The 26,711-nt window shown below is 53.1% G+C and overlaps 1 protein-coding gene across 2 annotated transcripts in view; it reads left to right on the top strand.

Moving 5' to 3' along the window:
- The window catches only part of tfr2 (transferrin receptor 2), a 99,403-nt gene extending 74,372 nt beyond the window's left edge, over positions 1-25,031 (top strand). For both annotated transcript variants that reach the window (XM_041178809.1, XM_041178810.1), the window contains exons 7-19: positions 341-463; positions 1,714-1,830; positions 4,921-5,060; positions 7,552-7,730; positions 10,614-10,733; positions 13,748-13,830; positions 15,146-15,209; positions 16,739-16,806; positions 18,765-18,841; positions 20,516-20,600; positions 22,292-22,519; positions 23,240-23,380; positions 24,652-25,031. In XM_041178809.1, the coding sequence (XP_041034743.1) occupies positions 341-463; positions 1,714-1,830; positions 4,921-5,060; positions 7,552-7,730; positions 10,614-10,733; positions 13,748-13,830; positions 15,146-15,209; positions 16,739-16,806; positions 18,765-18,841; positions 20,516-20,600; positions 22,292-22,519; positions 23,240-23,380; positions 24,652-24,894 (1,668 nt within the window). In that variant the 3' untranslated portion in view covers positions 24,895-25,031. The remainder of the gene's footprint in view (positions 1-340; positions 464-1,713; positions 1,831-4,920; positions 5,061-7,551; positions 7,731-10,613; positions 10,734-13,747; positions 13,831-15,145; positions 15,210-16,738; positions 16,807-18,764; positions 18,842-20,515; positions 20,601-22,291; positions 22,520-23,239; positions 23,381-24,651) is intronic.
- Positions 25,032-26,711: the final 1,680 nt, after the last annotated feature.

The following is a 26,711-nucleotide window of genomic DNA, read 5'->3' as shown; positions in this document are numbered from 1 at the left end:
AGGGAGTGTTTGATGGGGACAGTGTAGAGGGAGATTTACTCTGTGTCTCACCCTGTGCTGTACCTGTCCTGGGAGTGTTTGATTGGGACAGTGTAGTTGGCGCTTTACTCTGTATCTAACCCCGTGCTGTACCTGTCCTGGGAGTGTTTGATTGGGACAGTGTAGTTGGCGCTTTACTCTGTATCTTACCCTGTGCTGTACCTGTCCTGGCAGTGTTTGATGGGGACATTGTAGAGGGAGCTTTACCCTGTATCTGTGTGATGTTCGTTTCAACCTGAGAGACTATAGAAACATTTGAAAAGTAACCTGTTGTCTTTAACTTTGCATGTGTCTATTTCAGGGAGGTTTAGTCTACGGTTACTACGGAAGAGGCGAGGATTTCGAGATACTGAGCCAGATGGGGATCAGTGTCCAAAGTAACATCGTCATTCTCCGCGTTGGGAAAAACAGCTTCGCTGAGAAGGTAGGTCTCCTTGAACATATTTTTCAGTACATTTGGATATCTTTAATGCAGAGACTAACAGACTTCTGGTCTTCCAAGGGACAAAATGACATCGGGGAGTGGGTGGGGAAGTGGGTTTTGTGCTCCAAGATCAGCCATGATCACATTGAACAGGCTCCAGGGGCCCAAATATCCACCTCCTGCTCCTGGTTCTGTGCTCTCCTCTGTGCTCCCAAAGGGTTTTCTCCCAGCCGGATATTCCGCGTGGATCCCATACACTCCCAGCGAGTGATGGGCCTCCTGCCTGGTTAATTTTCTTTTCTGTTAAAAGGTAGATTTTTTTTTGGACAAATCTTGGTTAATTTCTTAGCCCTGGTTTCAGGCAGACAGGAGGCTGATGGAACAGGCGCCTTCCTCAGCTGGGGGGCCCTGAGCTGTGAGAAACCAGTGGGTCAGTCCCCATTTGGTGATCCCGGATCATTGCACTAAATGGTCCACCACTTGGGGCAACATTGGCCATCTCATCGAGGAAGGAAGGCCACACGGAATGTCCTAACACTGGCCTCGGACTTCTGTTCTTCCAAACATCCACCCTTGGTTCGCACAGAGTAGAGGGAGCTTGACTCTGTATCTAACCCCGTGCTGTACCTGTCCTGGGAGTGTTTGATGGGGACAGTGTAGAGAGAGTTTTACTCTGTATCTAACCCCGTGCTGTACCTGTCCTGGGATTGTTTGATGGGGACAGTGTAGAGGGAGCTTTACTCTGTATCTAACCCCGTGCTGTACCTGTCCTGGGAGTGTTTGATGGGGACAGTGTAGAGGGAGCTTTACTCTGTATCTAACCCCGTGCTGTACCTGTCCTGGGAGTGTTTGATGGGGACAGTGTAGAGGGAGCTTTACTCTGTATCTAACCCCGTGCTGTACCTGTCCTGGGAGTATTTGATGGGGACAGAGTAGAGGGAGCTTTACTCTGTATCTAACCCCGTGCTGTACCTGTCCTGGGAGTGTTTGATGGGGACAGTGTAGAGGGAGCTTTACTCTGTATCTAACCCCGTGCTGTACCTGTCCTGGGAGTATTTGATGGGGACAGTGTAGAGAGAGCTTTACTCTGTATCTAACCCTGTGCTGTACCTGTCCTGGGAGTGTTTGATGTGGACAGTGTAGAGGGTTTTGCTCTGTATCTAACCCCGTGCTGTACCTGTCCTGGGAGTGTTTGATGTCAAGGGGTTCTTGTTGGTTTGTAAGCAGGTCTGATTGTCTCTCTCCTGCAGGTTGCCTTGGCTGAGCGATATGGAGCAATTGGAGTTCTGATCTACCCTGACCCAGCTGACATTCCACAGTACCCCAGGGGTCTTGGGCTGCAGAGCAGCACAGCCATCTCCGGCCATGTAAGTGTGAAAGGATGAACATTGGCCTTCCTCTATCCTGTGGGGAAACAGGGCCTTGCTCAGCCCCTATTTGGAGTAACTGAGTTCAGTTCTTGTCGCCCCCGCCCACCTCCAGAAGGATATAGTGGCCATGGAGATGAGTGGGGGGAGGGTTGGAGGGGGGTTGGGGGGGGTGGGGGGGGGGGGGGGTGCAGTGTAGATTTACCAGAATGACACCGGGACTAAAAGGGTTAAATTAGAAGGGTAAGGTACTCAGAACCTGCCTGTGTTCTCTTGAATGAAGGAGCTTAAGGGTGACCTACACGAGGTGTTTGGGTTCATTACAGTATTTTATGGGGTGGAACGAAACAGAATCTTGAAATAGGAGCCAGGCCGTTGAGTTGAGAGGTGATGTTGAGAGGAAGCACTTCCTCACGCAAAGGGGAGCAGAAACCTGGAACTCTTTCCCCCCCACCCCAATAAAAGTATTGAGTCTGTCGGGGGTGGGCAGATGGAAATTTCAAAACCGAGACTGATAAATATCAGGGAGCAAACAGATTAAACAGAGATAAATGGAGACGTACAGCACAAGATGAGGCCATTTGGCCCCTCATGCCTGTGTTGGCTCTTTGAAAGGGCTGTCCAATTAGTCCCACACCGCTCCCTCCCCTCCGCCTCCCACCACCCCCCTCTGCCTCGCCCCTCCCCTGTCCCTCCCCTCCACCCCTTCCTCCTCCCCCTCTCCCTCCCCTCTCCCCCTCTCCCTCCCCTCCAACCCCTCCCCCTCTCCTCCACCCCCCACCTCTTCCTCCCCTCTAGCCCCTCCCTCCCCGCCCCTCCTCCTCCCTCCCACTGCTCCACCCCCTCTCCCTCCCCTCCACCCCTTCCCCCTCCCCTTCTCCCTCCCCTCCACCCCTTCCCCCTCTCCCTCCCCTCCACCCCTTCCCCCTCCCCTTTCCGCCTCTCCCTCCCCCCTCCCTGCCCTCCTCCCCCTCCCCTCTCCCTCCCCTCCACCCCCTCCCTCTCCCCGTCCCCTTCCCTCCACCTCCCCTCCTCCTTCCCTATCCCATGCCACCTCCCCAACCCCCACCCCCCCTCACCACCATAAGCCTGCACATTTTCTCCAACAAATATTTATCCAACTCCCACTTTGCAAGTTCCTATTGGATCTGCTTCCACCGCCCTTTCAGGCAGCGGCTTCCAGATCGCAACAACGCGTTTTGGTAGCACAGTGGTTATATCACTGGATTAGTCACCCGGAGGCCTGGATTAAAGATCTGGAGGCGTGGGTTCAAATCCCACCACTGCCACTGCAGCCGAGAAGTTTAAATTCAATTAATAAAACCTGGAATATAAAGCTGGTCCGGGTAGCGGTGACCATGAGCGATACCGTTGATCGATGTAAAAACCCATCTGGTTCACTAATAACCCTTTAGGGAAGGAAATCTGCTGTCCTTGCCTGGTCTGGCCTACGCGTGACTCCAGACCCACACAGCCACGTGGTTGGCTCCGAACTGCCCTCTGGAATGGCCGAGCGAGCACCACTCAGTTAAAGGGCAATTAGGGCCAGGCAACAAACACTGGCCCTGCCAGCGACGCCCACATCCCTGCGAAAGGATCAAAAAAAGGAACATCACCAATGATCGTGGAGGGAGGAGTTAGGAGAAATTACTTCTCCTGAGAAACAGTGGATGACCAAAGGGACTTTGGTTGGGGTGTGGTGGTGGTGGTGGTGGTGGTGGGGAGTGGTGTTGTAGAGGTACATAGATCACTAAACATTATACGCAGGTACAGAGGAGTGATGAGAAAGGTTAGTGGAATGTCAGCCCTTGGGGCTGGAGGATGGGGATGGGGATACAGGGGCGTAGGATTCATGCCTCAGCATGTGTGGAGCCCTGGTTTGAGCAGACCAGGAGTCACCATGAACAGCTCTGGGCCTCCCTGACTTAGGAAGGATATATTGACCTTGGAGTGAACGCAGTGCACGAGTTACTGGAATAATACCTGGACCACCCCACACCCCTCCCCAATGTTTAAAGTATGAGAGGAGATTACACAAACTAGGGTTGTTACCCCCTTGGAATTCAGAAGGCGAGGGAATTAGTTTGAGCAAGGTTTTCAAGATATTAAGGGGAACCGATAGAGAGAAACGGTTTCCACTGGTTGGGTGACTCTGGGACGAGTCGGGGGGGTGGGGAGCAGAGACTAAAAATTACAGCCAGACCTTTCAGGAGTGAAATTAGGCAACGCTTCCCCCCAGCGCACCCCCCAAGGGTGGGAGAAGTTGGGGAATCTCTCCCACAAATGGCATTCGGTCAACCGTTAACTTTATAACAAGAGATTTACAGATTTTCTTTATCCAGAGGTAGTGAGGGACATGGGGTCAAAGGCTGGTGTGCGGGGTTAGGTCACCGACCAGCCACAGTCTTATTCAGTGGTGTATCAGGCAAGAGGGGCTGAATGGCCTCCCCCGTTCTTGGGGATGTGGAACATCTAATCAGAAACAGCATGAAAGCAAATCCAGGAACAGCTTTTGAAAAGGTTGAGGAGAATTATTTGAGAAAGTAAAATTCGAAAAGGTTTGGAGTCACCAAAGAAAGAAGAAACTTGAATTCCTATAGCACCTTTCACCTCCTCATGACATCCCAGGGCGTTCCATAGCCCAATTGGAGAACTTCCTGAAGTCCAGTCCCTGCTGTAACTGCAAAAACCTCGTCACCCAATCAGCACCCTTTTATCCCGCAGTATAAATTGTTGTGAGGGCATTTGGAAATTTGGCACTCTTCCATTTGTCCTGATGTGTTGGAAACCCGTCTCTCTTTTCAGCAATTGGAAGGAGGCAAAGGCTGCAGCTTTTCAGGAGAGAGAGAGAGGGAGTGGACGATAAGATGAATGGGGGACTTCAGGGGAATGAAACTGAGTGAAGAGCTCCTACAGGAAGAGGGAACAGGACAGAGGGGCTGAGTGGCCTCCAGCTATGCTGTAAAATTGCTCTACACTTGTCCCCCTCCGGTCCTCCATGTTAACGAGGGCTTGTTGTTATTTTAAAAGGTTGCTGCTGGCGTCACTCATTCCCTATTCCACCTCTGTCCTTCCCCCGCCCCCCTCCAGGTACATCTGGGCACCGGTGATCCATTCACTCCTGGATTCCCATCCTTCAACCACACACAGTTCCCCCCGATCAACGCCTCCGCTCTACCGGGGATTGTGGCGCAGCCCATCAGCGCCAGCGCTGCCATGAGCCTCATGAGGTAAGACGTTGCCCAGCAACACTAAAAACCCACCCCAACCGGGCATATTGAGTGGCGCTGCCATCTCGGACCCCAGAGCGTCATCGGTTCAAGACCCACTCGGAAGGAACCATTGAAAATGTCAGTATTTACAGGGGGTCCCCGGGGAGTGTGTGTCAGTATTTACAGGGGGGTCCCTGGGGAGTGTGTGTCAGTGTTTACAGGGGGGTCCCCGGGGAGTGTGTGTCAGTATTTACAGGGGGTCCCGGGGAGTGTGTGTCAGTATTTACAGGGGGGTCCCCGGGGAGTGTGTGTCAGTATTTACAGGGGGGTCCCCGGGGATTGTGTGTCAGTATTTACAGAGGGGTCCCCGGGGAGTGTGTGTCAGTATTTACAGGGGGTCCCCAGAGAGTGTGTCAGTATTTACAGGGGGATCCCGGGGAGTGTGTGTCAGTATTTACAGGGGGTCCCCGGGGAGTGTGTGTCAGTATTTACAGGGGGGTCCCCGGGGAGTGTGTGTCAGTATTTACAGGGGGTCCCCGGGGAGTGTGTGTCAGTATTTACAGGGGGTCCCCGGGGAGTGTGTGTCAGTATTTACAGGGGGTCCCCGGGGAGTGTGTGTCAGTATTTACAGGGGGTCCCCGGGGAGAGTGTGTGTCAGTGTTTACAGGGGGTCCCTGGGAAGTGTGTCAGTAATTACAGGGGGATCCCCGGGGAGTGTGTGTCAGTATTTACAGGGCGTCCCCGGGGTGTGTGTTAGTGTTTACAGGGGGTCCCTGGGGAGTGTGTCAGTATTTACAGGGGGTCCCTGGGGAGTGTGTCAGTATTTACAGGGGGGTCCCCAGGGGTTGTCAATATGTACAGGGGAGTGATGTGATTTCCCCATTCCAACAATGTTCTAAAACCCCAATGCATCATTTTGTTGGGATTGTTGCTGGACTAGGACACAAATGAGGGATGGAGAGGGCATAGGGGATAAGAGATGGATATCCCTGTTTCTATGAGCCTTCACACAGCCTTTGGCTATTAACAATGTTTTAGAATGAGTGTGCAGTCAAACTGCAACCAGTGATAAAACACCACTCGCCACCTATGGTGTGTCACAGCTCGACCATAGAGGAAGTTGTTCAGAATTAGAGACAGTTTAAGTAAGTTATATTTGCATTTGTGGATGTTAGGAATGAGTTTTAGCTTTAAGTTTAAGTAATATGTGTTTCTTTAATGGTGTGTTAAAGGCGAAATTGAGTTTTGGTTTCACTTGGAAAGATGCTTGCATGCTAATAAGGTTTTACGACTCTTGAAGGGATGTAAAAACAAACACAAGGTAGAAAAACTGTGCTGTTGCCCAGCAACAGGAGTCCAGAGAGTGGGACCCACAGATAGAGAAAGCAAAAGCAGTTTGAGTTCAGTTGAATCCAAGGGCCAGGAGAAGCTGGACACAGTAGAGAGAACTGCAAAGCAAGCAGACTTCCCAAAAGAGCAGAAGGTCCCAGGAACCAGGGAATGGGACATAAAAAGAATGTCCCAAGAATACCTACTAATCAAAGGGAGAACTGTTCAGTGAAAGTGAAAGTAAAGAGTAGAGAGGAAGGCTGCAAGCCTAAAGGGAGAAAGCTACAGGACACAGGCTTAAAGCAAAATAGGCTTGCGAGAAGCCTGAAGATACAAGGAGACAGCCGAAGATCTGTAACTCTTTACTATGGGCATTTGAAGCTGTTCGGTTGGCACGGCGGAGTATCTAAGAGAGAATGCATGGAAGAATTCAAGTGGCGATCCAGGGGAGAGGAACATGGGAAGGAGAGTTCGAGACCCTGGAGGCAAACCCTTGCGGAGGTTGTCTCAGAGAAAGCATCGTCTGGGAGAAGATTCCAAAGCAGGTTCTTCGGGAGTGGAGATTGGAAACCCTCATGTGAAAGACGGAGTGCGGTGAGACGGCTGGCTCACCGTGTGATAAACGTCTAGGGGGGAGTTGAGGAGAGATCCATAGCATCTGTCTGGGGTGGCATCTGTCACTTGGTTTCAGAGTTTGGTGTGTCTGAAAACAGGTCGCTAATTGGGTTTACATAGACTGTGTACTTACCGTGAATATGAGAGTATAAAATAGGTTTTGTAACTTGTGGTATCCTTATGAATCTGTATATATCTGTAAAGGTACAGCTGTGGGTGAAGGAGTATTGTAATATAGTTCATCTTTTTTTGTTTAATAAATGTCGAAGTTCATCAGCAGACTCCTGTGACTCTGTTCAGTAGCCACCCTCCATGTTTCTAAACAAAAAATAAAAGTTGGGACCTATTAAGCCAGGTTCCACTCTGGGATCTGGCTTGTCCAGTGGTAACATCAACTGGGCCCAGAACAAAGTGCTGGGGTGTTGGGGGACCTCTGCATCCCACAGGTACCCCAGCGAGGGTCAGACTTCCCTTCAGGAATGGAGGGAAAATACCCCGTGCCTCAATTAAGCCCAGAGAGTTCTCCTGTTCTCATACAATTTGCTCTTTTCTCTGACCTTTGCAGTAAGCTGAGTGGACCAGTGGCACCACTGGAATGGAAGGGTAACCTTCCCTCCGTCAAGTACAACCTAGGCCCCGAGTTCCAGCAGCCAGGGAATAAGCTGCAACTGGGTGTCAACACCCACATGGTCTCCAAGGTGATCAACAACGTATTTGGGTCCATCGAGGGCTTCACCGAACCGGGTGAGTATGAGGGGGTTTCGAGGTGACTGCCTGATTGGATAGAGGGTAGCAGCTGGACGCTGCACCCACCCCCTCGCTTCCCGCACCCTCACACCGCCTCCCGCAAGTCACCATCCTCCATGTCCCCCCCCGCAACGCGCCATCGTGCTCCCCCTATTCTCACTCCATGGGCCTGTCCCGCCTTATTGCAGCCCTCAGATCCCTGCGCTCCCCCAACTCCGATCGCTCCGCCATTGCCGGCCGTGCCCTCAACTGCTCGGCGATCCAAAGCTCTGGAATTCCCTCCCTAAACCTCTCCGCCTCACTCTGCTCTGGAAGATGCTCCTTATGACCAACCTCTTTGACCGAGCTTTCGGTCACTTGTCCCTAATTTCCCATGTGGCTCGGTGTTTTATTACAATTGTAAATGTTCATTTTAACGGACGTTTTACTTGCATTAAAGGTCTTACATAAATATAGGTGGTTGCGCTGTACCTGTCTTGGGAGTGTTTGATGGGGACAGTGTAGAGGGAGATTTACACTGTATCTAACCCCGTGCTGTACCTGTCCTGGGGGTGTTTGATGGGGACAGTGTAGAGGGAGATTTACTCTGTATCTAACCGTGTGCTGTACCTGTCCTGGGGGTGTTTGATGGGGTTAGTGTAGAGGGAGCTTTACTCTGTATCTAACCCCGTGCTGTACCTGTCCTGGGAGTGTTTGATGGGGACAGTGTAGAGGGAGATTTACTCTGTATCTAACCCCGTGCTGTACCTGTCCTGGGGGTGTTTGATGGGGACAGTGTAGAGGGAGATTTACTCTGTATCTAACCACGTGCTGTACCTGTCCTGGGAGTGTTTGATGGGGACAGTGTAGAGGGAGATTTACTCTGTATCTAACCCCGTGCTGTACCTGTCCTGGGAGTGTTTGATGGGGACAGTGTAGAGGGAGATTTACTCTGTATCTAACCCCGTGCTGTACCTGTCCTGGGAGTGTTTGATGGGGTTAGTGTAGAGGGAGCTTTACTCTGTATCTAACCCTGTGCTGTACCTGTCCTGGGAGTGTTTGATGGGGACAGTGTAGAGGGAGATTTACTCTGTATCTAACCCCGTGCTGTACCTGTCCTGGGGGTGTTTGATGGGGACAGTGTAGAGGGAGATTTACTCTGTATCTAACCACGTGCTGTACCTGTCCTGGGAGTGTTTGATGGGGACAATGTAGAGGGAGTTTTACTCTGTATCTAACCCCGTGCTGTACCTGTCCTGGGAGTGTTTGATGGGGACGGCGTAGAGGGAGCTTTACTCTGTATCTAACCCCGTGCTGTACCTGTCCTGGGTGTGTTTGATGGGGACAGTGTAGAGGGAGATTTACTCTGTATCTAACCCCGTGCTGTACCGGTCCTGAGAGTGTTTGATGGGGACAGTGTTGAGGGAGCTTTACTCTGTATTGAACCCTGTGCTGTACCTGTCCTGGGAGCGTTTGATGGGGACAGTGTAGAGGGAGCTTTACTCTGTATCTAACCCCGTGCTGTACCTGTCCTGGGAGTGTGTGATGGGGACAGTGTAGAGGGAGATTTACTCTGTATCTAACCCCGTGCTGTACCTGTCCTGGGAGTGTTTGATGGGGCCGGTTTAGAGGGAGATTTACTCTGTATCTAACCCCGTGCTGTACCTGCCCTGGGAGTGTTTGATGGGGACAGTGTAGAGGGAGATTTACTCTGTATCTAACCCCGTGCTGTACCTGTCCTGGGAGTGTTTGATGGGGACAGTGTAGAGGGAGATTTACTCTGTATCTAACCCCGTGCTGTACCTGTCCTGGGAGTGTTTGATGGGGCCGGTTTAGAGGGAGATTTACTCTGTATCTAACCCCGTGCTGTACCTGCCCTGGGAGTGTTTGATGGGGACAGTGTAGAGGGAGATTTACTCTGTATCTAACCCCGTGCTGTACCTGTCCTGGGAGTGTTTGATGGGGCCGGTTTAGAGGGAGATTTACTCTGTATCTAACCCCGTGCTGTACCTGTCCTGGGAGTGTTTGATGGGGACAGTGTAGAGGGAGATTTACTCTGTATCTAACCCCATGCTGTACCTGTCCTGGGAGCGTTTCATGGGGACAGTGTAGAGGGAGCTTTACTCTGTGTCTAACCCTGTGCTGTACCTGTCCTGGGAGTGTTTGTTGGGGACAGTGAAGAGCAAACTTTACTCTGTATCTAACCGTGTGCTGTACCTGTCCTGGGAGTGTTTGATGGGGACAGTTTAGAGGGAGCTTTACTCTGTATCTAACCCCGTGCTGTACCTGCTCTGGGAGTGTTTGATGGGGACAGTGTAGAGGGAGATTTACTCTGTATCTAACCCCGTGCTGTACCTGTCCTGGGAGTGTTTGATGGGGACAGTGTAGAGGAAGCTTTACTCTGTATCTAACCCCGTGCTGTACCTGTCCTGGGAGTGTGTGATGGGGACAGCGTAGAGGGAGCTTTACTTTGTATCTAACCCCGTGCTGTACCTGTCCTGGGAGTGTTTGATGGGGACAGTGTAGAGGGAGCTTTACTCTGTATCTAACCCCGTGCTGTACCTGTCCTGGGAGTGTTTGATGGGGACAGTGTAGAGGGAGCTTTACTCTGTATCTAACCCCGTGCTGTACCTGCTCTGGAGTGTTTGATGGGGACAGTGTAGAGGGAGCTTTACTCTGTATCTAACCCCGTGCTGTACCTGTCCTGGGAGTGTGTGATGGGGACAGCGTAGAGGGCGCTTTACTCTTTTCCTATCCGAGTGGTCACTATTATCTGATATCCTGGTGGATTAACCAGAGCCTGAGGAAGGAGCAGTTAAAACGACCCTTTCCCTGCCCTGTGGAACAGTTGCTTCGTAGAATCATCTCTGTGACCTTTGCAGTTACTGTTCTCTTTTCCAGATCGATACGTCATCTTTGGAGCACAGCGAGATTCATGGAGTATGGGCGCTGCCAAGTCGGGCGTGGGGACAGCCATTCTTTTGGAGCTAGCCAACGCGTTTTCCAAAATGGTGGAAAACGGTAAGAGGAGATTTGGGACAGATTCACCGGACTCCGCCCCTTGGACACAGACCATTCAGCCCATCTGCTCCATGCTAGCATCCATTCTCTGCACCATTCTCCTACCCATCCCTACTTGGTGTTACCCTGTCAGCGTGTCCTTCTATCCCTTTCTGTCTCTCTAGAAAATCGCTTCCCCTCAAGGTTTACGGCCTCCCTCATCTCTTATTCTCACTCTCCAATCAATAAGCTTCTCCTCAGTACTCACCCTCCCCTCACTGGAGAAGGCTGGCACAAAGCAAGATGGTTGTGGTTGTTGGCGGTCAGTCATCTCAGCTCCAGGACATCACTGCAGGAGTTCCTCAGGGTAGTGTCCTCGGCCCAGCCATCTTCAGCTGCTTCATCAATCACCTTCCTTCCATCATAAGGTCAGAAGTGGTGATGTTTGCTGATGATTGCACAATGTGACTCCTCAGATACTGAAGCAGTCCATGTCCAAATGCAGCAAGACCTGGACAATATCCAGGCTTGGGCTAACAAGTGGCAAGTTACATTCATGCCACACAAGTGCCAGGCAATGACCATCTCCAACAAGAGAGAATCTAACTATCACACCTTGACATTCAATGGCATTACCATCACTGAATCCCCCACTATCAACATCTTGGGAGTTACCATTGACCAGAAACTGAACTGGACTAGCCATACAAGACCAGGTCAGAGGCTAGGAATCCTGCAGTGACTCACCTCCTGACTCCCCAAAGCGTGTCCACCATATACAAGCACAAGTCAGGAGTGTGATGGAATACTCCCCACTTGCCTGGATGAGTGCAGCTCCCACAACACTCAAGAAGCTCAACACCATCCAGGACAAAGCAGCCCCGCTTGATTGGCACCCCATCCACAAACGTTCACTCCCTCCACCACCGACGCACAGTAGCAGCAGTGTGTGTACCATCTACAAGATGCACTGCAGGAACTCACCAAGGCTCCTTAGACAGCACCTTCCAAACCCACGACCACTACCACCTAGAAGGACAATGGCAGCAGACACATGGGAACACCACCACCTGGAAGATCCCTTTCCAATTCACTCACCATCCTGACTTGAAACTATATTGCCGTTCCTTCACTGTGACTGGGTCAAAATTACAGAATTACACAGTGCAGAAGAGGCCCTTCAGCCCATCGAGTCTGCACCGACACGTGAGAAACACCTGACCTACCTACCTAATCCCATTTACCAGCACTAGGCCCCATAGCCTTGAATGTTATGACGTGCCAAGTGCTCATCCAGGTACTTTTTAAAGGATGTGAGGCAACCCGCCTCCACCACCCTCCCAGGCAGCGCATTCCAGACCCTCACCACCCTCTGGGTAAAAACGTTTTCCCCACATCCCCCCCTAAACCTCCTGCCCCTCACCTTGAACTTATGCCCCCTTGTGACTGACCCTTCAACTGAGGGGAACAGCTGCTCCCTATCCACCCTGTCCATGCCCCTCATAATCTTATACACCTCGATCAGGTCGCCCCTCAGTCTTCTCTGCTCCACTGAAAACAGCCCAAGTCTATCCAACCTCTCTTCATAACTTAAATGTTTCATCCCAGGCAACATCCTGGTGAATCTCCTCTGCACCGCGCCCCCCCCCTCCAGTGCAATCACATCCTTCCTATAATGTGGCGACCAGAACTGCACACAGTACTCCAGCTGTGGCCTCACCAAGGTTCTATACAACTCCAACATGATCTCCCTACCTTTGTAATCTATGCCTCGATCGATAAAGGCAAGTGTCCCATATGCCTTTTTCACCATCCCCACTAACATGCCCCTCTGCCTTCAGAGATCAAAGGACACACATGCCAAGGTCCCTTTGTTCCTCAGAACTTCCTAGTGTCATACCGTTCATTGAATACTTCCTTGTCAAATGACTCCTTCCAAAGTGTATCACCTCACACTTTTCAGGATTAAATTCCATCTGCCACTTATCTGCCCATTTGACCATCCCATCTATATCTTCCTGTAGCCCGAGACACTCAACCTCACTGTTAACCACCCGGCCAATCTTGTGTCATCCGCAAACTTACTAACCCTATCACCCCCACATAGTCATCTATGTCGTTTATATAAATGACAAATAATAGGGGACCCAGCACAGATCCCTGTGGTACGCCACTGGACACTGGCTTCCAGTCACTAAAGCATCCTTCTGTCGTCACCCTCTGCCTCCTACAACTAAGCCCATTTTGAATCCACCTTATCAAATTACCTTGTGTCCCAAAATCCCTGGAACTCCCTCCCTAACAGCGCGGTGGGTGTACCTACACCACATGGGACCGCAGCGGCTCAAGAAGGTGGCTCACCCCCACCTTCTCAAGGGGCAGTTAGGGATGGGCAATAAGTGCTGGGCCCAACCAGCGAAGCCCACATCCCACGGATGAATAAAATTTTTAAAAATCTTCATTATATCTTGGGTATGACAATAGGCACTCGCCGAGAGGGATCTCTCTGTCGGAACGTCCACCCTCGGAGGCCCAAATTTAGTCCACTGCCCCGTCTCATGAACGTCGTTGGGGGTGAGGGGTTACCAGCCCTCCAGGATCGGCCTGGAGCCTCCAAGAATTAGAACGAACATTTGAAATCGTGCCCTTCGAAACAGTCGCTCGGGTTGGGCACAACTTGAATTCCGCTGAACGGGGGTGGTTGGTGGGAGGGGGGGGAACATGTTCACAGAATCACACAGCGCAGAAGAGGCCCTTCGGCCCATCGAGTCTGCCCCGACAGGTCAGAAACACCTGACCTACCGGCTCAATTCCCCGCGGTCCCTGCGCTCATCAGGACAAATGCAAGAATGCCAAATTTCAAACCGCCTCAAGGGTTCAGGCCACGGGGGAACGGGGCGATGCTGGTATGGTCGGCAAGTCAGCCACCGATCGGCCGAGGCTTCGCCAGGCTTCAGCGGCGCCATTCAGGGACTCGTTCCTCCGCGCGGCGCGCTGCCTCGTCCCATAACTAACCGCGGCTTCTCCCCCCTCAGGGTTCCAGCCGCGACGGAGCCTGCTCTTCGCCAGCTGGGACGCCGGCGAGTTCGGGAGCGTCGGCGCCACCGAGTGGCTGGAGGTGGGTTCTTCGGGTTGGTGGGGAGGGGGCCGGGGGAGGTGAGGGCGGGGCTCGGACGCTCCGGGCTGGGGTGGGTGGTCGGGCGGGCCCAGGAAAGGACGGGGTGGGGCCGGGCGAGGAAGTGGGGGAGGGGCCGGGAAAGCAGCGGGTGGGGCCAGGTGATGAGGGGAGGGACCAGTTGGGAAGGGGAGGGGAGGGGGGTGTGGCAAGAAGTGGGTGGGGCCAGGTGATGAGGGGAGGGACCAGTTGGGGAGGGGAGGGGAGGGGGGTGTGGCAAGAAGTGGGTGGGGCCAGGTGATGAGGGGAGGGACCAGTTGGGGAGGGGAGGGGAGGGGGGTGTGGCAAGAAGTGGGTGGGGCCAGGTGATGAGGGGAGGGACCAGTTGGGGAGGGGAGGGGAGGGGGGTGTGGCAAGAAGTGGGTGGGGCCAGGTGATGAGGGGCGGGACCAGTTGGGGAGGGGAGGGGAGGGGGGGGTGAGGCAAGAAGTGGGTGGGGCCAGGTGATGAGGGGGTGGGGCAAGGAAAGCAGCAGGTGGGGCCAGGCGATGAGGGGAGGGACTAGTTGAGGAGGGGAGGAGCCAGTTTAGGCATGTAGGGGGTGTGGCAAGAAGTGGGTGGGGCCAGGTGATGAGGGGGTGGGGCAAGGAAAGCATCAGGTGGGGCCAGGCGATGAGGGGGTGGGGCCAGGGAAGGAGGAGTGTGCCAGGTGAGGAGGGGGTTGGAGCCAGGGAAGGAGGGGGTGGAGCCATGGAGGGAGGAGTGTGCCAGGTGATGAGGGGGTGGGGCCAGGAAAGCAGCGGGTGGGGCCAGGAGATGAGGGGAGGGACCGGTTGAGGAGGGGAGGGCCTGTGGCAGGAAGTGGGTGGGGCTAGGTGATGAGGAGGTGGGGCCAGGGAAGGAGGAGTGTGCCAGGTGAGGAGGGGGGTAGAGCCAGGGAAGGAGGAGTGTGCCAGGTGAGGAGGTGGGTGGAGCCAGGGAAGGAGTGGGGTGGAGCTGGGGTAGGAGGGGGTGGAGCCATGGAGGGAGGAGTGTGCCAGGTGAGGAGGGGGGTGGAGCCAGGGAAGGAGTGGGGTGGAGCTGGGGTAGGAGGGGGTGGAGCCAAGGAGGGAGGAGTGTGCCAGGTGAGGAGGGGGTGGAGCTAGAAGAGAAGAGGGCAGGGCCAGGAGAGGAGAGACAGGGAGAGGAGGGACAGAAGGGTCTGGACCAGAGGAGCGGGATCCTTCAAGACTGAGGGTGTTCATTGTGGGACCAGGCCCTGAGAAGTTTTGACGAAGCCTGGGATGAAATGTTCCTGACTCTCTGCCTCCGTCCGCAGGGTTACCTGACTATGATGCACCTCAAGGCAGTGGCCTATTTCAGTCTCGATAAAGCCGTCCTGGGTAAGTGTCATTCCTTAAATCCACTGGAATGGAGAGTGCCCAAGGAATGGGGATTCCTGCACCTGGAGACCCGGGGCCTCCTGCTGCCCATCTCCCCGACCCTCAGACACAACAATCTGAGCCGCTACCTGTCAGACTATGGGGGCCGATTGCTCCCTGGGTCACTTGCCCGAACTTCTTCTCTGTGGATTTCACATTCTTCTTGAAGTCGAGGGTCTGAAACCAGCTCCCCAATCTCCGCTGGACAATCATTTCCCCGAGTGGAAATTCAGCATATTTTGGCCTCCTCTCTGCAGCTCTGGCAATGCCCCAAGTTTCCCTGGGTTAGGCCCCAAGCCTGCTTTGGGGTGTTGGACAAATGTTGGGCGATAGGGACTAGAATAGTTCCCGCCGAAACCCTCAGTTCAAATTCCTCCCCTTGCTCCCATTCACAGTGACATTACCTGAGACCGGAGGTGAGGGGTCCTTGTACCTAAAGGCCCCTCAGGGTCAGTGTCTCCCCAGGCAGCAGCCAAAGCAGCCCCCGCCGCCCCTCAATGATAAACTATAGGCGGGTTCCTTCTCTACCAAGGCCCCACTGGATTGTCAGGCTTTGGGGCCTACTGGCTCCTGTTCTCCTACAACAGTCAGAAAGCCCTTGGCGGGTGCTGTAGGCCTGTATGTGTTTGCTCCTTCTTCAATAACCCCCCCCCCCCCAACTCCTGAACCACCCTCGGGCCTACACGGAAGAAGAGAAAGTGGGATCAGGCTGCGCTAATAGTCCGGCCTACCCAAGGGCAGGCAGGACGATTATTCTCAATCAATAAATGCATTATACGCAGTTCGGACAAGGTTGACTCCACTGATTCCCGGGACAAAGGGATCTCATGAAGAGGGGTTGGACAGAGGGGTATCCATTGGAGTTTAGCGGAATGAGAGGTCATCTTATTAAAACACATAAAGATCCTGAGGAGACTTGACAGGGTGGGTGCTGAGAGGGTGTTTCCCCTCGTGGGAGAGACCAGAACTAGGGGGCCATGATTTAAAAGTAAGGGGTCTCCCATTTAAGACGGGGGCGAGGAGAATTTTTTCTGTCAAGGGAGCTGGGGGCTGGGGGGTTAGGGGGGCGGTCTTTGTAACTCTCTTCCCCAGAGAGCGGGGGGAGGCTGAGTCATTGAGCGTATTCAAGGCAGAGGTAGACAGATTCTTGACTGACGAGAGAGTCAAAGGGTGTCGGGAGTAGGCGGAACGCGGAGCTGAGGCGGCGGTCAGGTAAATCAGAGCAGGCTCGAGGGGACGAATAGCCTACCCTGGGTCCCAATGCATACGTTCATATGTTGTGGTCCTCCAGAACTGAACGATGCCCAGGCAAGTGGAGAGGGGCTGGTGGGGAGCGGACAGAGAGCAATATGAAGAGCCAAAACCTTAGCGTGGCCTAATTCCGACTTGGCTGTCCACCTCCTCCTACTGAGCGCTCGCAAGCAAGCCCTTCGCCCGAAATTATTTACATAAAGCTACGGTGCAGGACTAACCTCCTACTCACTTTACAGGGGATGACATTCTGCACACGGAGTCCAGTCCGCTTCTCCACAACCTCTTTGAGATGGTGATCAAGCAGGTACGTGACTTTAACCCTGGGCAGGAGGAAGGTCGCTCGGCCCCTCGAGCCCATTCCACCATTCAGTCAGGCCGTGGGCTGACTTAACAGCATCTGGTTCTGTAACCCTAGATACCCTTACCCAACAAAATAAAAACCTTATCATCCTCACTTTCCTTTTAAGGTTTTTCCTCTATTTACCCTATCGAATCCTTTAATCATCTTAAAGCTCAGTTTAATCATCTGTCGCCCTGTAGAAAACAAGGAGGTCCAGCATTTAGTAGGCCCCGTTTAGGCCTGATCCTTGTGAAAGGTGGCATGCATCGGATTAGATTTCAGACCCTTTTCCGGATTTAAACTGTTGCCGGCAGCTGATTCCCACCGGCCTCTGTCGGAGGTGCCCTTTCAGGGGCCCAGAAGCCCAGCCTCTGCGGTAACCCTGACCCTCCATGGGCGCTGGAAATCGAGGCAGCGGGAGGTCGAGGGGGCAGAACGCTCCGAGATCAAGTGAGATGACGAGCTTGAGGTTAACCCGGGGGGAATCTCCAGAGCAAAGAACAGAGCAAGATCCCAGGCCAGGCACAGCAGAGCGGAACCAGGACCCATGGGCCTGACCATCGTCAAGGGAGCCTTAGGCCATAGGGGTATTTGTATAAGGAAAATAGTGCTGTCTGCTCAAGCAAACACACAAGGCCTAATAGGCCCTGATTAGGCTGAGGGTGGGTGCTGACTATAGCTGGTTCTTTGGCACCATCTCATGCCCAGGCCATTATCCCTCAGGTAGCCAATTAAACCAAGTAAGGGCCTAGATTAAAGCCTGATAACACAGGCCGGCTTTTTCAGTTAGCCTTCTGCCCCCTGTAGGTTAGTGAGGAGACAGTTTGGTTGCCTGGAGATGGCCTCCCAGCGGCAGGTTGGGGTTTAGAGGCCTTCCCTGCCTGACTGACTGCAAGAGCGGCCGATGGCCTCCCTCTGGTTCCCCAGACTCACATCCTCTACGCTCCCTCTGCTTCTCTTACCTACCGCAGACCTCCTGCTGCTCCCTTCAAGCAGGAAGGCCTCTGATTGGCCCTCCAGCTCCGAGAGCCCGCCCTCTGGCCATTCATTGGACGGCGAGCCTGCCCCTCTGGCCATTCATTGGCCGCCCCGACCAAGGGGGAAATCACAGTGAGTGTCTGTTTTACCGCACTGTGTGGGTTATTCTGACCCCCTGTTTAAGCGTCTGTGGGCTAAAGTCTGCCCACAATGTCTGACCTGCTCAAGCGGTGGCCTCTGATCCAACGTATTTTCTGTTTATTCATTCACGGGATGTGGGCGTCGCTGGCCGGGCCTAGCATTTATTGTCCATCGCTAGTTGCCCCTTGAGAAGGTGGTGGTGAGCCGCCTTCTTGAGCCGCTGCAGTCCATGTGGTGTAGGTACACGTACCGTGCTGTTAGGGAGGGGGTTCCAGGATTTTGACCCAGCGACAGTGAAGGAACGGCCGCTATATTTCCAAGTCAGGATGGTGAGCGACTTGGAGGGGAACTTCCAGGTGGTGGTGTTCCCATGTGTCTGCTGCCCCTGTCCTTCTAGATGGTAGAGGTTGTGGGTTTGGAAGGTGCTGCCTAAGGAGCCTTGGTGAGTTCCTGCAGTGCATCTTGTAGGTGGTACACACACTGCTGCTACTGTGCGTCGGTGGTGGAGGGAGTGAACGTTTGTGGATGGGGTGCCGATCAAGCGGGGCTGCTTTGTCCTGGATGGTGTCGAGCTTCTTGAGAGTTGTGGGAGCTGCACTCATCCAGGCAAGTGGGGAGTATCCCATCACACTCCTGACTTGTGCCTTGTAGATGGTGGACAGGCTTTGGGAGGAGTCAGGAGGTGAGTTACTCACCGCAGGATTCCCAGCATCTGACCTGCTCTGGTAGCCTCGGTATTTATATGGCTGGTCCCCAGTTCAGTGTCTGGTCAACGGTGACCCCCGGGATGTTTGTTGTGACAGGTCGACAGCCCCAAGTGGAATGGCCAGAGCATCTACAGTCACATCCTGAGCCGGGACCCGCAATCCATCAACAATTTGTAAGTACAGTCTGGGTGGGGAAGGGGGCTGTGGTGGGCGCGGTGAAGAGGCGGGGGTTGCAGGGGGGAGGGGAGGTCTCTTGCGGGGCAATGTGATTCTTCTCACAGCCGTGAGGTCTCCTCACGCTGGGCTGAAAAACAGGACCCCATATTTCCACCAACGGCGCCTCGTGACTCGAGGCCTTGGCGCCCGTGGGGGTCATTTTGGTCACGGGGAGGTTTACCCTCACGTTTTACAAAGCGGACGCCTGGTTTCATTTCTCAGTTTGTAAACATTCAGATAACCTGCGGCAGCCAGAATGCGTAAATTACGAGTTAAGTGTTTGCCGAGTTTATCCCGATATTATGTCGTCGCGTTAGCAATGATCAAATAAGAGTTGCTGGAAAAAGAGACGTGTCGAAGCTTTTCGTCTGGCACTCATCAGGACACTTTGCAAGAATACCAACATTAGGGGGAAAGCAACAATTTATACTGCATGTGAAGAGAGTGCTGATTGGTTGGCAAGTGGACCAATCATCACGCTCTTCTCAGACACTATAAATTGTTGTTTTCCCTGAGAATCACAGAATCTCACAGTGCGGAAGAGGCCCTTCGGCCCATCGAGTCTGCACCGACACGTGAGAAACACCTGACCCACCTACCTATTGTTGCAAAATGTCCTGATGAGTGCAAGACGAAAAGCTTTGACATGTCTCTTTTTTCAGCACGACTATCAGAATTAATTATAATTATATTTAATGATTAAAAATAATCAATTATAGTTATATTATACTTAATGCTTAAATAGTTAATGTAATTAGTTATGAACCCTGCAGGGCTACAGGTGTGGAGAGGGATGTGGGACTATCCGTATTGCTGTGCGGACAGCCAGTACAGACTCGATGGGCCGAATGTCCTCCTTCTGTGCCGTAAATGACTCTGAGCGCAGGTCATTCTCTTTCCCGTCTCCTGGGGAAATCTGATCACCGTGGGGACACGAGGACTGATGTACCTGGAGCTGAGAATTGTCTGCAATTTGCACACCACTCACAGAGCCTGTGGTATCTCTATAGGTGGCGCCTAGAGGACACAGATCAAAGAGAATCGGCAAAAGAACCAGAGGGGGAGTCAAGGACTATTTTTTTTTAGTGCAGCGCTGTTGCTGTCATCTGGAGTGAGCTGCCTGAAAGGACGGGTGGGAAGCAGATGCAATATTAGCTTTCAGAAGGGGAGTTCGATAAATATTTGTATGGGGAAAGAGCGGCAGGGCTGGGAGTTAGTGGGACTAATTGGATCGTTCTTTCAGAGGGCCAGCACAGACATGATTGGCAGAATGGCCTCCTTCTGCACTCTTTTTGATTCCATGAATCCAATCTCCTCCTGATGTGTCAATGTCTTACTCATTACACTGTTAAGGTTTAATGGCAATAACATTGTTAAACAGGGTGATGGGTATCTGCACGCCTATAAATGGGGATAGCTGGGACACTGGCAGGGAGGAAGCCAAGTCAATAAACTCTCTCGGGGCAAAGAAAGCTGCTGTGTCTCAGCTCTAACTTCACCAGCCGGCGTGGGTCCAGTTATATTGACGTGCGGTGCAGGAACCAATAATAATGTAATGCAGGGATCAGGGATTCTACATCAGCTGATTAAAAAGTAGCTCATGACAGGTGGTTTCCATCTTCTCTCCGCAGCTTAAAGCCGCTCACTATGGACAGTAGCGCCTACCCTTTCACGGCTTTTGCTGGAGTTCCAGCCATGGAGCTCAGCTTCCGCGAGGTAAGTTACTGCCGCCGACATCTCTTGCCCTATCACAACAACACCAACCTGCCTTCGTGTAGCACCTTCAACAGAGTGACAACAGCCCGAGGTGCTTCACAAGGGGGCAATTATCAGGTAAAATTCGACGCGGAGCCGCGCGAAGGAGGTATTAGGACCCAGCGCATACTCGAAGACTCTTCGGTTTTTAAGAAGCATCTCAAAGTCCAGGAGGGGGGGAAGGGTGAGGGAGAGATTGAGGGAGGGGATTCCAGAGCTCAGGACCCCAGGCAGCCGAAGGCTCGGCCGCTGATGTGGGGGGGCGTTGGAAATCGGGGCGATGCTCGGGTGCCCAGAATTGGAGGAGAGCGGAGATCTCGGAGGGTTGAGGGGCTGGAGGAGCTTACAGAGACGGTGGGGCGGGGGTGGGGGTGGGAGTGGGTGGGTGGGTGCGAGGCTACGGAAAGATTTGAAAATGAGGATGTTTGAGGTTGCAGCCGGTGGTAGACGGACCAGGAGAGCCTCACGCGGGAGACGGTGATGGTAGTCACTGGACAAGTAACCCAGAGGCTCAAGCTAATGCTCTGAGGATGTGTGTTCAAATCCCATCACGGCAGCAGGTGGGATTTAAATTCCATTAATAAGTCTGCAGTTAGAAGCTAATCTGAATAATGGAGACTATGAAACTACCATCAATCGCTGTAAAAACCCATCTGGTTCACTAATGTTCCCTCAGCTCTGAGTCGGAGAGTTAAGAATTCAAGTCCCACTCCAGAGCCTTCACTGTATAAGTTCCCCTTCAAGCCACCCACCATCCCGACTTGGAAATATATCGGCCGTTCCTTCACTGTCGCAGGGTCAAAATCCTGGAATTCCCTTCCTAACAGCACGGTGGGTGTACCTACACCACATGGACTGCAGCGGCTCAAGAAGGCAGCAGCTCACCACCACCTTCTCAAGGGGCAATTAGGGATGGGCAATAAATGCTGGGCCCAGCCAGCGACGCCCACATCCCATGAACGAATCTATATAAATAAAAATTCCAGCTCAACCGAGCAGTGCCGACGTTGAGGGAGTGCTGCACTGTCAGAGGGCGCTCCTTCAGACAAGACCGAAGCCTTGTTTGCCCTCTCGGGTAGATGTAAAAGATCCCAAGGCCACGACTGGAAGACTGAGCAGAAGGATTTCTACCCCCTCCCCACCCATGACCACCCCCCCCACTCCCCCCACCCACCGCCACAGTGTCCTGAGGCCAATACTTAACACCCAACTGTCATCACTGAAAGAAACGACCCAGCCGGCAGCACCTCAGGTGTTTGTGGGATCGTACTGTGCGCAGGTTGTGACGGCTGCGACTCTTCCGGCAGCGAGACCCCACCGCCACCCCCCCCCGCCAACCCCAAAGGCAGTTCCCCGAGCGGGTGAAAAGTGGGGGTTTGGGAGGAGGCGGAGGATGAAACGCAAGTCTCCGTAGTCCCAGAGGGTCAGAGGCTGCTCCCTCAATGGAAAGAGAGAGAGAGACTACCGGTGGAGAGTTTAATCTGAGGGTCACCAGGCGAGGCGAGGCGAGGGGGTGGGGGTGGGAAGAGGGGACGAGGTTGAGGAGGCCCGGGGCCTCCCTGGGTGACTTCGCCCCACTGGGATATGGGGGGTGGGTGGCTGGTGAGGCTGTGTCCAGGACCAGCGTGACGATGTGCGCTTCTCCTCCCCAGCTCGACCAGGACTGCCGCTTCCTCAACACCAAGCAGGACACCTACAGCGCGCTGAACAGCCGGCTGAACGGCAGGTTGGCAGATGTCAGCCAGGCAGTGGCAGAGATCATGGGTCAGATGGGCATAGCACTGACCCACAACGACAGGCTGCACCTGAACTACCGAGTGTACAGTGATGTAACTCTCAACTATCTCAACCAGCTACAGACATTCTCACAGGAGCTCGAGGTACAGACTCGACAGGACAATAACCATCTTTTTATATCGTGGATTTTAAACTAGGGAACGCGGAGATAAACACCTGATATTGCCTGCAATGCTTGTACCTAACACCGTGCTGTACCTGTCCTAGGAGTGTTTGATATGGACAGTGTAGAGGGAGCTTTACCCTTTATCTAACCCCGTGCTGTACCTGTCCTGGGAGTGTTTGATGGGGACAGTGTAGAGGGAGTTTTACTGTGTATCTAACCCCGTGCTGTACCTGTCCTGGGAGTGTTTGATGGGGACAGTGTAGAGGGAGATTTACTCTGTATCTAACCCCGTGCTGTACCTGTCCTGGGAGTGTTTGATGGGGACAGTGTAGAGGGAGATTTACTCTGTATCTAACCCCGTGCTGTACCTGTCCTGGGAGTGTTTGATGGTGACAGTGTAGAGGGAGATTTACTCTGTATCTAACCCCATGCTGTACCTGTCCTGGGAGTGTTTGATGGGGACAGTGTAGAGGGAGCTTTACTCTGTATCTAACCCCGTGCTGTACCTGTCCTGGGAGTGTTTGACGGGGACGGTGTAGAGAGGGATTTATTGGGATGAAAAGAGAAAAAAGTATATAATAAATATTAAGACAAATGTTTTTGTTAAGGACCAGATTAAAAAGAATGACTCCTCTCTGTTCCTCTCTCTCTCTGCCCACTTTGCTGTCATTCCCTACCATTTTGGGCCTATTCTCAGAGCCGGGGCCTGACTCTCCAATGGTTGTATTCTGCCCGAGGAGACTTCATCAGAGCAGCAGAGAGACTGACCAACCTCATCAGCTCGTCGGATGAGGAGAACGAGAGGCTTAATCGTATCTACAACGATAAGATAATGAGGGTAATTAGCAGCGTTTCGGGTCTTTTTAAAGTGCTTGGTCATTGAGGTTCCCCCCCCACTAAAGGCTGCTGAATCCCCCTCCCCGTCCCCGGCTCTCCTTGGGGGATAAATTGGAGAAGTTCGGACTGTTTTCCCTGGAGAAGGGAAGTCTGAGAGGAGGTTTGATCGAGGGACCCAGGCAGAGTAGATAGAGAGAAACACGTTCCCATTGGTGGAAGGATCGAGAACCAGAGGGCGCAGATTGAAGGGAATTGGTAAAAGGAGCTATGGAGACACGAGGAGAAACTTTTTCACGCAGCGAGTGGTTAGGATCTGGGATGTGCTGTGTGGGTGGAGGGTGGACGGAATGGGGCTATCTTTGTGTGTGGGGAGGGAGGGTGGGTGAGGTGGGGCGGGGGGGGGTGCGGAATCTGTGTTTGAGAGGGAGGATGGGACAGGATATCTCTGTGGAGGGGGAAAGGATGGGGCTATCTGATGGGGGAAGGGATAGGGGTATCTTGTCGAGTATCTGAGGGGGTGAAAGGATCCCCCATCTGATGGAGGAAGGGATAGGGGTATCTGATGGGGGAAAGAATGGGGTTATTTGTGAGGGAGTGGAAGGGATGGGAGTATCTGTTAGTGGGGGAAGGGATTGGGATATCTGTTGGGGGAAGAGATGGGGAAGCGATCGGAGTATCTGTGGGAGAGGGGAAGGGATGGGGGTATCTTTTGAGGAAGCTATAGGAGTATCTTTGGGAGAGGGGAAGGGATGGGGGTATCTGATGGGGGAAGCGATTGGAGTATCTGTGGGAGAGGGGAAGGGATGAGGGTATCTGATGGGGAAGCGATCGGAGTATCTGGGAGAGGGGAAGGGATGGGGGTATCTGATGGGGAAGCGATTGGAGTATCTGGGAGAGGGGAAGGGATGGGGGTATCGGATGGGGGAAGTGATCTGAGTATCTGGGAGAGGGGAAGGGATGGGGGTATCGGATGGGGGAAGTGATCTGAGTATCTGGGAGAGGGGAAGGGATGAGGGTATCGGATGGGCTAAGTGATCGGAGTATCTGGGAGAGGGGAAGGGATGGGGGTATCTGATGGGGGAAGTGATCGGAGTATCTGTGGGAGAGGGGAAGGGATGAGGGTATCTTATGTGGAAAAGGGATGTGGGCATCTGGAGGGAGGGGTGGAGGTATCTGTGAGGAGGTGGGGTGGGGGCTGTGGGGGGAGGGGGAATGGGGATTGAACGGGGGAAACACGAGATTTCATTTTTTGCTGCGGAATATTCCCAACAGGTGGAGTTCTACTTCCTGTCTCAGTACGTCTCAGTGACTGACGCCCCTTTCCGGCACATTCTACACGGGCGGGGCGACCACACGCTGGAGGCGCTTTACAAACACTTCCAGCTGCTGCAGCTGGACCCGGCCAAGTTCAATGAGAAGAGGTTCCGCAAACAGCTGGCCCTGGTGACCTGGACCCTGCAGGGAGCGGCCAACGCCCTGAGCGGAGACGTCTGGAGCATCGACAATAACTTCTAACGGCCAACGTCCAATCAGGGTCCTTGTCACTGCGACGTGAGCAGGATTGTCTCGATTATCACCTGCCCTTCTTGTGGGGTCGGGGGGTCGCTCCCAAAGCCCAAGTGGGACAAAGATGGGTGGGTGGGGAGGGGGTGGGTGGTGAAATCCACTAATGCCATGACCATTGCATCATACCATTCCCCAACCCCCTCTCCAACCTCCCACCAACCCCCCCTCCTCCTTCCATCCCCCTCTCCAACCTCCCACCAACCCCTCTCTTCCTTCCATCCCCCTCACCAATTCTCTCCCACTCCACTCCCCCTCCCTCATCTCGGATACCCCTGCTCAGGACGCACAGTGAAAAGGACTCACCATTGGAATCTATTCAGGGCCAATTCCACTCTGTCAGTCCACAGGGAAACACAACCCCAACCCCCACCCCCCCACCCTCAGCAAGTATCTTGAGAGAAGTTTCTCTGCCTCTCCTTGCCTCCTCCTCCAACTTTCTAATTAGTTCCTTGCTGAGGGAGTTTTTTCACAATTTCTGTGACATAATTTGAGGTGACAATTCACAGTCACTTGGATTCGGATTCCAATTTCCTGGGTCTTGTGTTCCCTCTATTTTTCTCTCTCCCCCTCCCTCCCTCTTTTTCTCTGTTTCTGCCTCTCCCTCCCTCTTTGTCTCTCTCCCTCATTCCTTTCTCCCCTCTTTCTCTCGTAACCATATCTTTCTTTTTCTTCCCCCCGCTATCCCTTTTTCTCTCTCTAACCCATCTCATTCTCCCCGCTTTTTCCCTCCCTCCTTCCTTTCCTGTACTCCACTCCCCTCTTTTCTCTCTCTCTCTCTCTCCACTCTCTGGTTTTCTCTTTCTCTGTGAGATCTATGTGCGTTAATGTCTTCACTTTGAGTTCCTGCCTTTTAATCTGGGTCATCATCGATTTACCACCATCAGCTTCAGCAACTCCTCAACAGATTCTCTTCCACATTGAATCATCAAACCTTGGTCGTGAGTTCAAGTCCCACCACCTCCCCCACCCCCACCCCCACCCCCGACTTGGTTCAAAAAAATGATCATTTGTGGGTTAAACTTCAAAAGTGGTGTTTAATGCTTTTCAAAGATGGGGTTCTGCTTTCCTTGCGCGAATGGAGTCACACATGGACTCGGGTCCTGCACTCGATATCGTTCACACTTTCATGCCCTTGCGAGATTTTCTGGAGAATAACATACGTTCCACTCTGCCGCAATGACATCACAGAAACAAGGCCATTCGGCCCATCTGCTGCGTGCTGGTCTTTCAGCTCCCCTGCCCTCTTCATCTCACAACCCTCCCCCCCCCCCCCCCCCCCCCCCCGCCCATCCCCATCCACACCCCCACATCCTTCTATTCCCTTCTCTCCCTCACATCTTTATCCAGCTTCCCCCTTAAAAGGTGTCTACGCTGCTCACACTCGCCCACTCCCTGTGGGAGCGAGTTCCACATTCTCGCCGCTCTCTGGGGGTGAAGAAGTTTCTCCTGCGTTCCCGATTGGATTTATTCGTGACTATCTTATATTTATGGCCCCTTGTTTTGGACTCCTCATCCACACCCCTACCCCCACCCACCCCAGCAAGTGTCTGTTTGTTAAATCTCCTCCAAATCTTTAAAGGCCTACACCAAGTCACCCCCCCGACCTCTTTCCTTGAGGAAACAGCCCCAACCTGTTCAGTCTTATTGACCAATTCATTCAGTGCCATCCGAGTCCTGTTTGGAAAATAAAAGCAGGAATTTAAGGTGATTTAGACAAGCAAGTTAAAAATATCATAGACAGCAACTGAAGCTATATCGTGTGTTTG

This window comes from Carcharodon carcharias, chromosome 33 (genome assembly GCF_017639515.1).
Source record: "Carcharodon carcharias isolate sCarCar2 chromosome 33, sCarCar2.pri, whole genome shotgun sequence".
Lineage (NCBI taxonomy): Eukaryota > Metazoa > Chordata > Chondrichthyes > Lamniformes > Lamnidae > Carcharodon > Carcharodon carcharias.
This window is presented reverse-complemented; position numbering and strand designations above follow the sequence as displayed.